The sequence below is a fragment of the Drosophila arizonae genome, chromosome 4, assembly GCF_054131065.1.
Source record: "Drosophila arizonae isolate 15081-1271.41 chromosome 4, UAZ_ARI_1.0, whole genome shotgun sequence".
In the NCBI taxonomy this organism is placed as follows: Eukaryota; Metazoa; Arthropoda; class Insecta; order Diptera; family Drosophilidae; genus Drosophila; species Drosophila arizonae.
The window spans coordinates 26,052,916-26,066,048 of NC_142924.1; the positions used below are offsets into that span (position 1 = coordinate 26,052,916).

Here is a 13,133-nt window from a genome sequence, read left to right on the forward strand (position 1 = left end):
CATAAGCAGCAGCTCACGAAAATTGAAATTTCGTCGCAGCAAGAACCAGGGCTGCCAACTTAGCCTTTTACCGGCCAGATCTGGCCTTTTTCAACTGCTAATTGCAGGAAAAATTGTAATCTAGCTGCTGGCGGGAAATTTGACATTTTAAAAAATCAAATCAGCATTATTTAAAGTGCCTCCAAAGTACTTGAATATTATTGGCAAAAACAATTCGTACACTGCCAAGGAGAAAATTGCTTTTATCGTGTGTCAATTTTCGAATAAAACTATAATTCATAACAAGTAAGAAATCTCAAATCGAGACTACTCGAGTACGAGATCCACTGAAGCCTTCGACCAACTGATATTTCAATAATTCTTCGCGTCTTTCTCTTTACACAAGAAACAACATATGCACGCACGGATAAAGACGCATTTGCTGCAGTGTGTGCCTACTATGGGAACTTAACTGTTTAATAACTTTTCTTGGACTTTTTTTATGGACATTCCAAAAAAATCAAGTCTCTAGCTCTTATATCTTCATACATACGGACAGACAGACGGACCGTCCTAATTCGATTCAACTCGTCGCCCTGATCAAGAATATACAGTGGTTCCAACGCCAAATCGGACAAGACTATTTATTTATTTCAATAAGTATTTTCTTTAGCAGTAAGTTAACTTTTTACCGTTTTCACATTTTTTCTCAAATCTATTATGTATTAGCCCCCTAAAACAAAAAAAAAATTTTTTAATTTCAAATGGCAACATTTTTTTTATTTTAAAAAACTAACAACAAGTCCGATTTTGAGCTTCAACGCCAAATCGGACAAAAGAAAACTGCAAGAAAAATATCCGTTATTTGGCGGAGATTTTCGTTTTTGTTTTGCTTATTGCGTTTCGTTATGTTCTCAAGCTCATAGGCGTACAGTAACACAAATTATTTTTGCGAAATGGCTCCACGTGGGAAGCAAACTGGTGTTGAGGCACGCCAAATAATATTAAAACTGCATTTTGATGGCAAAACTGTTAGAGAAATAGCAGAGCTGGTCGGAAGAAGCAAATCTACCGTCCATGATATCATAAAAAGGTTTCGGGAAGATGGAAGATTGATTAACAAAAGCCAGGAGGGAAAAAGAAAGCGATTAAACTCAAGGGAGGAGCGGTCGATTATAAGGGAAATTAAGGTTGATCCCTTTAAAACCGCAAAGGAACTAAGGATGTCATTAAAAACAAACTTTGGAAAGGATGTGTGTGATAACACAGTGCGCAATACTTTGCATCGGTATGATTTGCATGGCCGAGTTGCCCAAAAAAAGCCTTATATTAGCCCTAAGAACAAAGCGTTTAGGGTAAAATTCGCGAAAGAGTACTTGCTAAAAACGGATGACTTTTGGAATCATGTTAGTTGGTTGTATATCATATTAAATACCTTTCTTTTTTTGCTAATTATCTTATTTAAAGGTGTTGTTTACTGATGAAAGTAAATTTAATTTGCATGGGTCCGATGGTAAGGTGTATGTGTGGCGTAAACCAAATACTGAGTTTGAGCCCAAGAACACAATAGGCACTGTTAAGCATGGAGGAGGTTCAGTCATGGTTTGGGGCTGTATGTCGAGTGCGGGAGTTGGCCATTTGCACTTTATCGATGGCATACTCGATAAATTTGGCTACCTTGATATTTTGAAAAAAAATGTTAAGCAGAGTGCGGAGAAATTGGGGATACTTGAAGACTTTGCTTTCTATCAAGACAACGACCCCAAGCACACTTCAATGCTAGCTAGGCTCTGGCTAATCCATAATTGTCCCAAATTGATCCAAACGCCTGCCCAGAGCCCGGATATAAACGTAATAGAAAATCTGTGGGAAATTTTGGCGAGGAAAGTTTACCAAAACCGGTATAACAATCTGGACCAATTGAAAATGGGATTACTTGCAGCTTGGGACTCCATAGAGCCAGAGATCTGCAAAAAGTTGGTCAAATCAGTTCCCAATCGCTTGCAGGCTGTTGTCGCAAACAAATGTTTTGCAACAAAATATTAATATAAGTTTTTCTCTTATTTTTTATTAAGTTTTTCTTTTGTTCCGATTTGGCCGTGAAAGCTCAATCTTACTGTGTTAGTTTTTTAAAATAAAAAATGTGCCATTTGAAATTAAATTTTTTTTTTGTTTAGGTGCTCATACTAATAGAGTTGATGAAAAAATTTGAAAACGGTAAAAATTTAACTTACTGATAAAAAATACTTATGGAAATAATAAAAGTCTTGTCCGATTTGGCGTTTGGAGCCACTGTTAATGTATGTATCAGAGCTTGCAAATGAGAGTTGAGCGTTTTTTCGTTTATTCTCTTTCTCGCATCATACTCAAAAAAAATTGTGTAGACACTGTCTCTCTCTGAGCGTCACTCTCTGTTTTTCTTCAGCATCTGTTTCGCTCAGACGCAGTGCGATGACTCATTCGTGTGACGCACTCACATGAGTGTCGCGTAAAACTAACACGATTTTCTCTCACACAAAGCCTCTCAGCAAGAAACACTTTGACTAACAAACTCAGCAGAAAATGTTTTTGCCTTCGTGTGCATGTAAATACACGCATACATACATACAAAAAGAACGCAGCAATCGCGCGTGATTACCCATACAAACGCAACTTACCGTTACTTCATTTAACTCAAGCAAACGATCAGTGTTTGACTTGAGGAAACGAAAACAGAAACAACTATCTCCTTCAGAGCGCGAGAGAGCTAAGCCAGACGCGACAAAAACACTTTCTGTCTGAGTATTTTTTGCCTGTGTCACTGAAAGACACTTTTTTGCAGACAACGAAAAAGTGTTAACAGTTTTTTGCAAGCTATGGTATGTATACTTTTATATGAAAACTGAAAGGGCTATATTTCTGGTTATTCTTGACTTTGATCTAGCTTTTTCTAGCAGGTTTGAAAGGTTAATTAATTAAATGTAAACAAACACATTCATACACGCACAGGTCAAGGCACACAGGCATACAAATGCTCATAGTCATATGCGCACTAACGCTTTCATACTCTTCCCACAAATAATAACGAAAACGCATGGCAAACGGCTTGAAGAGTTCGGAATACTCTTCACTCAGAAGGGAAGACATGGGTTCTTGCTGCGAAGAAATTTCAATTTTCGTGAGCTTCTGCTTGTACTCACATGCATACATAAATATACATATTTGAGAGAGCAGAGAGCATTGAGAGAGAGAGAGAGAGAGAGTAAGGAAAACATCCCAGTGGCGACGACCTGAATGAGGTCTGTTGAAATAATGCATTACATACGAGAAAAAAGTAATGCATTACCTATGAACATTTTTTTCAGCGCATTTGTAATTTACAAAATAAAAAGTGCTACTCATACGACAGAATCGAGCTCTTGTCAACTTCTTTTTTGTATGCCCCTTCCCCGCTAACCAACAAACGATATTCGTCTTTCGTTGCTTCGTGACGAAATCGCCGAATTTCGTTTTGGACTTTACCGTTTTTTGCATGGAATGCGTGCCTTCTTTCGTTTGGTTTCTTTGTCTATGCTTATTCCTTTTGTGTGTATAGTGTTAATGAGTGTAAATACAAGTGCAAAAATGCGTATGTGTGATGATTTTGGTTTTCGTTTTACCCGCTACGGCGCGTCACTTTTCTGATATTGTTGAGCCGTGCGGACGTAAATTTAAAGGGAAGTATTATTCTACAGTAAGTTATAAATATACATATAATATATATAATAAATTGGCTTGTTGCATTATATTAGTGAAAGCAGTAATTTGACGTAAGTGTGCATATACTTTTCAATTTATTTGCCAGTTATTATTTTATGTTCAAACGATTATAACTACCTGTAATATACACAGTGTGTATTACACACATACATATATATGTAAATAAATACATACATATGTATGTATGTTATTATTTGCATGCATATTAATTAAAATACTTGCAATCAAGCCAATCAAGCCAATTTTAAGAGATTCTTAATAATAAATAAGATTAAAATAAATAAATAATATATAATAAATATTTTTATACATACAATAAGCAACTATAACGCTAGTGTGCTAATAAGTGTGTTTTAAAGAGGCCCATTTCGAAGTGTGTATTTCGATTAGCGATATTCTGCAATTTGCCTACAAAAAGAGGATTTAGTGATCGCAACATACGCCGACTTATTGCCAGAGAAAGAAGTGAAAATAACGTGTTAGCCAATGAAGTCAGCAGCTTATATAGTTCTAGCAATGCCAATGAAGATGAAATTTTAGAAGATGTTGCCATGCCCATGCCTGAAGGTAATAGCCAGCAAGACGGTAGTGAAAGATTAAGCTTAACAGAAAAACTTCGGGATTGGTTTATCAAGTTCAGCCAACCTAGAAGCTGTGTTCGTGCCCTTTTTGAAAATTTTGGTCGGTTCAGGAATCGATGTTCCTGGCTCTGTGGATTGTTTAGTTACCCGTCGAGAGAAACCAGTTTTAAGGACAGTAGCTCCGGGAAACTATCTAAATCTAGGCATCCAGAACTATGTAAAAAGAAACAAGCACATTTTTGAGCAATATCCAAATCTTGAAATGGATGTTGGCATTGATGGCCTGCCTCTGTTTAAAAGCTCCCGCATGGGACTTTGGCCAATATTAGGACTTCTCAAATGTTGAAGACAGTGAAGTTTTCATGATTGGAACATTTGTAGGGAACCAAAAACCTGCTAATCCAAATGCCTTCTTAAATGATTTTGCTCAGGAGTTGCAACGCATAGACGGCATAAAGGTAGGAACAACTGAAGTTAAAGTTAAATGCAAATTATTTAATCTATTAAGTGTCCAATCAACATTCCGCACAAGAAACACGTACACACACACACACACACACACACTCCTGGAGGAGAGGCGTCGTCTGGAAGAGGCAGTGGGCCGCTCCATCAGAGCGGACAACTTAGTCAACGCCATGCTGGAATCGGAGGAAGCTTGGGAACTAACAAGCGCCTTCGCGGCCACGGTGCAAAGCAATGCTTTACGGCCGTCCCGCAAGCACCGCGCGCTATCCTAGCCACCACGCAACTTGTAATTTGTTATATAATTTTGTCAATAAATGAATATAAAAAAAAAACATGCACACACACATACACAAACACATACATACATATACACAAACACATACACACACATACACAAACACATACACACACAAGCACCCACGCATAAACACGCATGGGCTGCAGTATGCGCTTACTATGAGAACTTATGTAATTGTTTAATAACTTTTTTTTATGGACGTACGATCTTCATGAAACTTTCAGATTATGATTATAACATGAATATGCATGTAATTGCCAAAGCACAGTAGTCTCTAGTATTTGAAATACGCTTTTTACAAAAGTGAGGGTGAGGGGGTGAATTTAGAGGTGGGGGTACATTTTAACAAAAACCGAAATTGTATAAATTGCATATAAGCATACATTAAAAATTTGGAGACTCTAGCAATAAAAGTGTAGAAGATATAATTTTATAACTGGTTTTCGATAAGGTTTTTATCGATAAAAAAAGATCGGGATGAGTTATCGACAGACGGACAAGGCCAAATCAACTCAGCTCGTCGCCCTGATCAAGAATATACACTTGCCAGAAAAACTATGCGTACAGGCCTAACGTGTGACTTTGATAGAGAATAAATATGATAAATAATAGGATTATTATCAATATTATATTTTTTAGTGAAAAACTATTTTATAACACACATTTAACAACAATTTTTTTTAAATAATATTAAACAGTTTTTTTTTTATATTTTAAATAAGAAAAAAACAACGAAAATTCACTTAGAAAAAGTTTGCGTACAAACTAAAAAACAAAACCAAAAATAACTTTTTTTCAATGAAAATTTAAAAATTAATATGAGGTTGGATACCCCTTTCGCTTCTTGGTCTCTTCCAACCGTTTTGGCATCGATGCCACCAATTTCCGGGTGAAATCAGCCGGAATTTTGAGCTACTCCTCCATCAGAACCGATTTGAGCATGTCCTTTGAAGTAATTATTCGGTCTCTGATCCTGCGCTCCAAAAAATCCCATAAATGCTCTATGGGATTAAGGTCGGGTGACTGGGGAGGCGAATGAAGCTGGTGTCTGGTATTATAGAGCAACCAGAGCTTTACATTGTGAGCTGTGTGTTTGGGATCATTGTCATGTTGAAAGACAAAGTCCTTCCCAAGACCCAATTGTCTGGCGCTTTGGTGTAAATTGTTTTTTAAGATATGGAGGTAATCCATATGGTTCATTGTGGACTCAATAAAAGCCAAATTGCCCACTCCAATTGAATTAATTGCCCGTGTTGCTCGAAGGAAGCCACTTATCTCTGAAGCAAATAAAATCAAACGGATGGATTTCGCCAGAAAATACTTGGAAGTCAGTCCTGAGTACTGGAACCAAGTGATATTTAGTGATGAGAGCAAATTCTGTATATTTGGTATCAAGGGGAGAAGCTTGTGTGGCGAAAGAGAGGCACTGCGTTCGACGTACAAAATCTAACTCCAACCGTTAAGCACGGCGGTGGCGTAATGGTGTGGGGGTGTATGGCAGCAAGTGAAGTGGGCAATTTGGCTTTTATTGAGTCCACAATGAACCATATGGATTACCTCCATATCTTAAAAAACAATTTACACCAAAGCGCCAGACAATTGGGTCTTGGGAAGGACTTTGTCTTTCAACATGACAATGATCCCAAACACACAGCTCACAATGTAAAGCTCTGGTTGCTCTATAATACCAGACACCAGCTTCATTCGCCTCCCCAGTCACCCGACCTTAATCCCATAGAGCATTTATGGGATTTTTTGGAGCGCAGGATCAGAGACCGAATAATTACTTCAAAGGACATGCTCAAATCGGTTCTGATGGAGGAGTAGCTCAAAATTCCGGCTGATTTCACCCGGAAATTGGTGGCATCGATGCCAAAACGGTTGGAAGAGACCAAGAAGCGAAAGGGGTATCCAACCTCATATTAATTTTTAAATTTTCATTGAAAAAAAGTTATTATACCCTGAACCCATTTTCAATGGGAAATCAGGGTATAATGGTTTTGTTGAAATGTATGTAACAGGGAGAAGGAGGCGTGGCAGACCCCACAAAGTATATATATTCTTGATCAGGGTGACGAGCTGAGTTGATTTGGCCCTGTCCGTCTGTCTGTCCGTCTGTCCGTCTGTCCGTCTGTCCGTATGTATGAACGCGTCGATTTCAGAAGATATAAGAGCTAGAGACTTCAAATTTTTTTTAAAATGTCCGTAATTACAGCGCGCATATCAAGTTTATCATTAAAATTCGATAACTCATCCCTATCTTTTTTTATCGATAAAAAACCTTATCGAAAACCAGTTATAAAATTATATCTTCTACACCTTTATTGCTAGAGTCTCCAAATTTTTAATGTATGCTTATATGCAATTTATACAATTTCGGTTTTTGTTAAAATTTACCCCCCACCCTTAAATTCACCCCCTCACCCTCACTTTCGTAAAAAGCGTATTTCAAATACTAGAGACTTGTGCTTTGGCAATTACATGCATATCCATGTTTTAATCATAATCTGAAAGTTTCATGAAGATCGTACGTCCATAAAAAAAGTTATTAAACAATTAAGTTCTCATAGTAAGCGCACACTGCAGCCCATGCGTGTTTATGCGTGGGTGCTTGTGTGTGTATGTGTTTGTGTATGTGTGTGTGTATGTGTTTGTGTATGTGTGTGTGTATGTGTATGTGTGTGTGTGTATGCGTTTGTGTATGTATGCGTGTGTGTCTGTATGCGTGTGTGTATATGTATGCCTGTGTGTGTGTGTGTGCGTGTTTCTTGTGTAAGCTGAAAGACGCGAAAAATTATTGAAATATCTATTGCTCCAAGGGTTCAGGGGATCTCGTAGTCGAGCAGTCTCGACTAGAGCTTTCTTACTTGTTTTTGGTTTTGTTTTTTAGTTTGTACGCAAACTTTTTCTAAGTGAATTTTCGTTGTTTTTTTCTTATTTAAAATATAAAAAAAAACTGTTTAATATTATTTAAAAAAAATTGTTGTTAAATGTGTGTTATAAAATAGTTTTTCACTAAAAAATATAATATTGATAATAATCCTATTATTTATCATATTTATTCTCTATCAAAGTCACACGTTAGGCCTGTACGCATAGTTTTTCTTTGTGGGGTCTGCCACGCCTCCTTCTGCCTGTTACATACATTTCAACAAAACCATTATACCCTGATTTCCCATTGAAAATGGGTTCGGGGTATAAAAAGTAAATATGTCAAATGCAGTAGTACTTCGTTCCATAGGAATAAGGAAGGTGGGTTTCTATAAAATTCAATATTTCAATTATAGCTCCCAATAATTATTTCTGCATCCCACCTTGTTATCCGGTTACCATAGTTAAATTCGTTGAAATAGAAAATGAAAAGTTCGCTCAATGTCGACGCTTTGAGGATCCTCAGCCTTTTTATTTTATTTATTTATTTATTTTTAGCAAAATTAGTTATAAATACATTTGCTTGCCATATTAAGAAAATTTAGTTTTTATTCCTATTTTACACTCGCAGACATAATTTTCATAATTTACTAATCCATTTCGGAGTTTGATGACAATTAAAAAAACACTGAATAATATAGAAAGAAGGCAAATAGAAATTCTTACTATTCTCAAAAAATTGACCAACGAGGACATTGCATCAGAGTCGCATTAGTTCCCCATATTGACTATGGGAGACCTACAAAAAGTAGATGAACAAATAAAGGAAAACAAAGAAACTTTTGTAAGTACCTTATGTCTTGCATGTAATATAATTCAACTTAATGATTTCTTCTTTAATTTATATATGCAGGTTCGTATTCTTCAAAAAATTGCTAAAGGAAATTTAGCTAAAAATTTTGATAGCATCATTTCAAAGAATATCATCCCTAATTTAAATTACGACGGCTTAAACGGCAAAGACCCATTTAAACAGTTCAAATATTTGAACGATGCTCTATCTGGTATGTGTAAATCATCTTACATGTATTTTTAATGACAAAAAAATTAATAATGTTTAATTTACAGATGCTATAAAAACCGAAGGGTCCACTAAGACCTATTTAAGTACAATAAGAAACTGCTTTCGGGTCCAGAAAGGTCGACTGGCAAGCAGAAGTTTGATAATAAGGACAAACTAGATAATAAGACATAGCTTAAGATTTAGATGTAGATAGATATAATAAAATAGTAATAAGATATAGACTATACATTTATTTATAGATATTAAGAAATAATAAATAATTTTTAAAAATTAAAACAAACAAGTAAGAAAGCTCTAGTCGAGACTGCTCGACTACGAGATCCCCTGAACCCTTGGAGCAATAGATATTTCAATAATTTTTCGCGTCTTTCAGCTTACACAAGAAACACGCACACAAACACACACACGCACAGGCATACATACACACACATGCTTAGCTCTTATATCTTCTGAAATCGACGCGTTCATACATACGGACAGACGGACAGGGCCAAATCAACTCAGCTCGTCGCCCTGATCAAGAATATATACAATATTTAAAAAGTATACGCATGGGTAATGGAGAGCCGAAGGAAACTCGTCCCCTCATTACTTTCTGCATTACAAAATGCTCGAAAAAAGTGTGCAAAACGCTTTACACTACTTGTCCGGTCTATGTGTTCTGTGGTTGGTGCCTCTATCGATGGTTTTGCAGCCCTAATGAGAGCACCAGTAAGAAACTAAAAAACAATAATTAAAAAATACAACGATGCACCGAATCTTCATTCCGATGTATTAATCCAACATCGATGCTTGATTTTGAAAATATTGGTTGACATCGACATCGATGTTTTCATTCAAATTTACATCACTAACTTTAAATGGCTATGTTCCTGTAATACGGGACATTGTGTTTCAACAATTCGCCGCGCCCTTAATGGGCGTATCTATAAATCTTAGCAATATTAGAGGGTATTCACGAGGAAACATATGTATGCGTGAATAATCCAAGTTCCAAGTCAATAATAACATATAAACCGCTTGCTTTCGTACGGACTGACGAGCACATTTAATTTATGAATAAGTAATTTTTCTGACCCATGTTAACACGGAATTTTGAATTGACGTGAAAAGACGTTATGCAAACTATCAAAAATTATTAAGTTAAGTTAATATGTATATATACATAATTTTTTACAGACATTTTACATTAGCTGTAGTATACATATGTACATGATATGCACTTATGTATGTATACTCTGTCGTCTACATACATACATATTAGAAAATTTACTTACACAAAGTATTTACAGTAAACAGATTTAATTTTCCCAATCATTTGTGAATGCATTAATTTGTTTGTTTGTTTTTTTTCTTTGCTATTATATATAAGGTAATTCGTAAATTCTATAAATAATAAACCAAACTAAAACCAGCACACAATAACAACAGTATGCTCCCGAGTTTAAATTCGCGGTTAATGTCAGGAATCAGCACTCTAAGTCAACATAGCAAACATGTTTGTACTAAAAAAATGAAATGAAAGAATATGCTGTATGTGTATCGTTTTGCAAAACCACTAACCAGAGAACACATAGATAAACTTTTCCGTTCTCTTCACCGCATTTTTTCCTCGTTGAAAAAATTGTACTACATGTCTAGTCTATGTGCTCTCTGGTAAGTGGGAAGACTAATTACTTGTTTCATTCACTGGCGTTGGAAAAAATTATTTATTGAAATTGAAAACAACCCAGTGTTGAACCATGTACTAGTACTAACCAGAGAGCACATAGACCGGACACGTAGTGTAAAGCGTTTTGCACACTTTTTTTTCGAGCGTTGAGTCCCATAAAACTTCGTATTTGCTTGGCTCCTCACTTTTAGTTTCGGGCTACGAAAATGTACGAAAGCACAATCATTTCGCTTCATGCGCTCGGCCGAGATGGTCGGCTGTTGAATAAAAGATCCATCTATGCTCAATGTTCGCTTGCTCTCTCTCTCTCTCACGATGCTCTCTGCTCTCTCAAATATGTATATGTATGTATGCATGTGAGCACAAGCAGCAGCTATTTCTTCGCAGCATGACCCATGTCTTCCCTTCTGAGTGAAGAGTATTCCGAACTCTTCACTTTCGTGAATGAGTATAATAATTCACTTTCGTGAATGAGTATGATTAATTAAATTTTATAGTCGTTCGGGAAAAAGAAATGAGTATATTGGTTTTGTGCAATGTCTGTCTTGCTTTATATTCTTGTGCAAGGTTTGATCTGGGGCTCGCAGTGTCTTTAAAAAATTGCTTTTTATTTTAATTCTTAAATGTTGTTGAAAGGTCGGTTTATTATCTACATTATTTGCATTTTACTTTACTGTTTCAATTTTTTGGCGCTCCCCCATTTCAATCTTTATACGTTTGTTAATGGGAGTGTTTGCAAAATTGCTCTCACTTACTGTTTCATTTGCCTCTCTCGAATTTTTCTTCGTGCTGTGCAAGTATACTCTCTCGCTGTACTCGCTCTCTCAACATACTTACCCAGTGGCGACGACCTGAATGAGGTCTGTTGAAATAATGCATTACATACGAGAAAAAAGTAATGCATTACCTATGAACATTTTTTTCAGCGCATTTGTAATGTACAAAATAAAAAGTGCTACTCATACGACAGAATCGAGCTCTTGTCAACTTCGTTTTTGTATGCCCCTTCCCCGCTAACCAACAAACGATTTTCGTCTTTCGTTGCGTCGCGACGCGTCGTGACGAAATCGCCGAATTCCGTTTTGGACTTTACCGTTTTTTGTATGAAAGGAGTGCCTTCTTTAATTTGGTTTCTTAGTCTATGCCTATTCCTTTTGTGTGTATAGTCACTAACCAGAGAACACATAGACTAGACAACTAGTGGAAAGCTTTTTGCACGCTTTTTTTGAGGCTTTAGCACCCCAGACAGCTTTGGACTCGCTCGACTCCTTACTTTTAGGTTCGAGCTACGAAAAAATACGAACGCACAATCATTTCGCTTCATGCGCTCGACCGAGATGGTCAACTTTTGAACAAAAGATCCCTCTATGCTCAATGTTTCCCTTGCTCTCTCTCTCTCTCGATGCTCTCTGCTCTCTCGAATGTGTATATGTATGTATACATGTGAGGCTCACATTGTGAGCACAAGCAGCAGCTCACGAAAATTGAAATTTCTTCGCAACAAGAACCCATGTCTTCCCTTCTGAGTGAAGAGTATACCGAACTTTTCAAACCGTTTGCCATGCGTTTGCGTTATTATTTGTGGGAAGAGTATGAAAGCGTTGGTGCGCATAATGAAAATGTTTTCGCGACGAGCATGCACACATACACTGTCCCTTGCTACATGTACTATGAGCATTTGTATGCCTGTGTGCAAAGCCCTTGCTGGCTATAGCAATTTGAAATCCTAGCATTTGCATTTGGTCGATCTTGTGAAGTGCTCACACTTACATAAATATGTTTGATTGTGTGTACGCAGGGGCCGCGATGCTCACAAATGATGGGGTAATCATTGTAGAAGCAGTTCAGTGCCTTTATATGTATGTGCGTGAGTGTATGTTTATATGTGTATGCATGCGACATGAGCATTGACGTGTGCCTACGACAACTTAGAATTGTGTGAACGATTTTGGGTTTTAATTGAAGAGGCGCGCTTACATTTAAGTAGATGATTAACTAAAGTAACAAGTGCACTTCCTATTACTTTTAAAGGTATTTTTTAATTGCATGATTTTTATGACATCTAACAGATGCACTCTTTAAAATGGGTCCATTTAGCCAGTATATGTATGTATGTACATACATATGCTTCTTATTAAAAAGGTAAATTTCACCTGTATATGTGCAGGTACAAGGGATCGAAAATCGCATTCCAATTTGGCCACAGGGATTGATCAGGTACTACATTTTTAGCAAATATCATTCTGATAGGCAAACCCACGACCATTGAAATAAAATCATCTAAAATCATCTAAAATACCTTTAAAAGTAATAGGAAGTGCACTTGTTACTTTAGTTAATCATCTACTTAAATGTAAGCGCGCCTCTTCAATTAAAACCCAAAATCGTTCACACAATTCTAAGTTGTCGTAGGCACACGTCAATGCTCATGTCGCATGCATACAC

The 13,133-nt window shown here is 36.7% G+C and overlaps 1 protein-coding gene and 2 long non-coding RNA genes across 11 annotated transcripts in view; 2 read left to right on the forward strand and 1 right to left on the reverse strand.

The window, feature by feature from the left end:
- Positions 1-10,497, reverse strand: part of SMC5 (structural maintenance of chromosomes 5) — a 54,647-nt gene extending 44,150 nt beyond the window's left edge. For 6 of the 9 annotated variants that reach the window (XR_016269660.1, XR_016269661.1, XR_016269662.1 and 3 more), the window contains exon 1: positions 10,294-10,497. Coding sequence is in view for 5 of the 9 variants with exons in the window: in XM_089466648.1 (XP_089322774.1) it covers positions 10,294-10,346 (53 nt within the window). In the remaining 4 variants the exon portion in view is untranslated. The remainder of the gene's footprint in view (positions 1-10,293) is intronic. The other 3 variants (XM_089466641.1, XM_089466643.1, XM_089466645.1) reach the window with 3 other exon arrangements.
- Positions 1-13,133, forward strand: part of LOC149269490 (uncharacterized) — a 178,296-nt gene that overhangs the window by 122,760 nt on the left and 42,403 nt on the right. The window lies entirely within an intron of this gene.
- On the forward strand, positions 2,389-9,231 carry LOC149269492 (uncharacterized). The gene is made up of 7 exons (XR_016269665.1): positions 2,389-2,837; positions 2,968-4,756; positions 4,831-5,049; positions 8,136-8,313; positions 8,564-8,776; positions 8,846-8,996; positions 9,061-9,231. It is a non-coding gene; the product is annotated as an uncharacterized LOC149269492 (long non-coding RNA).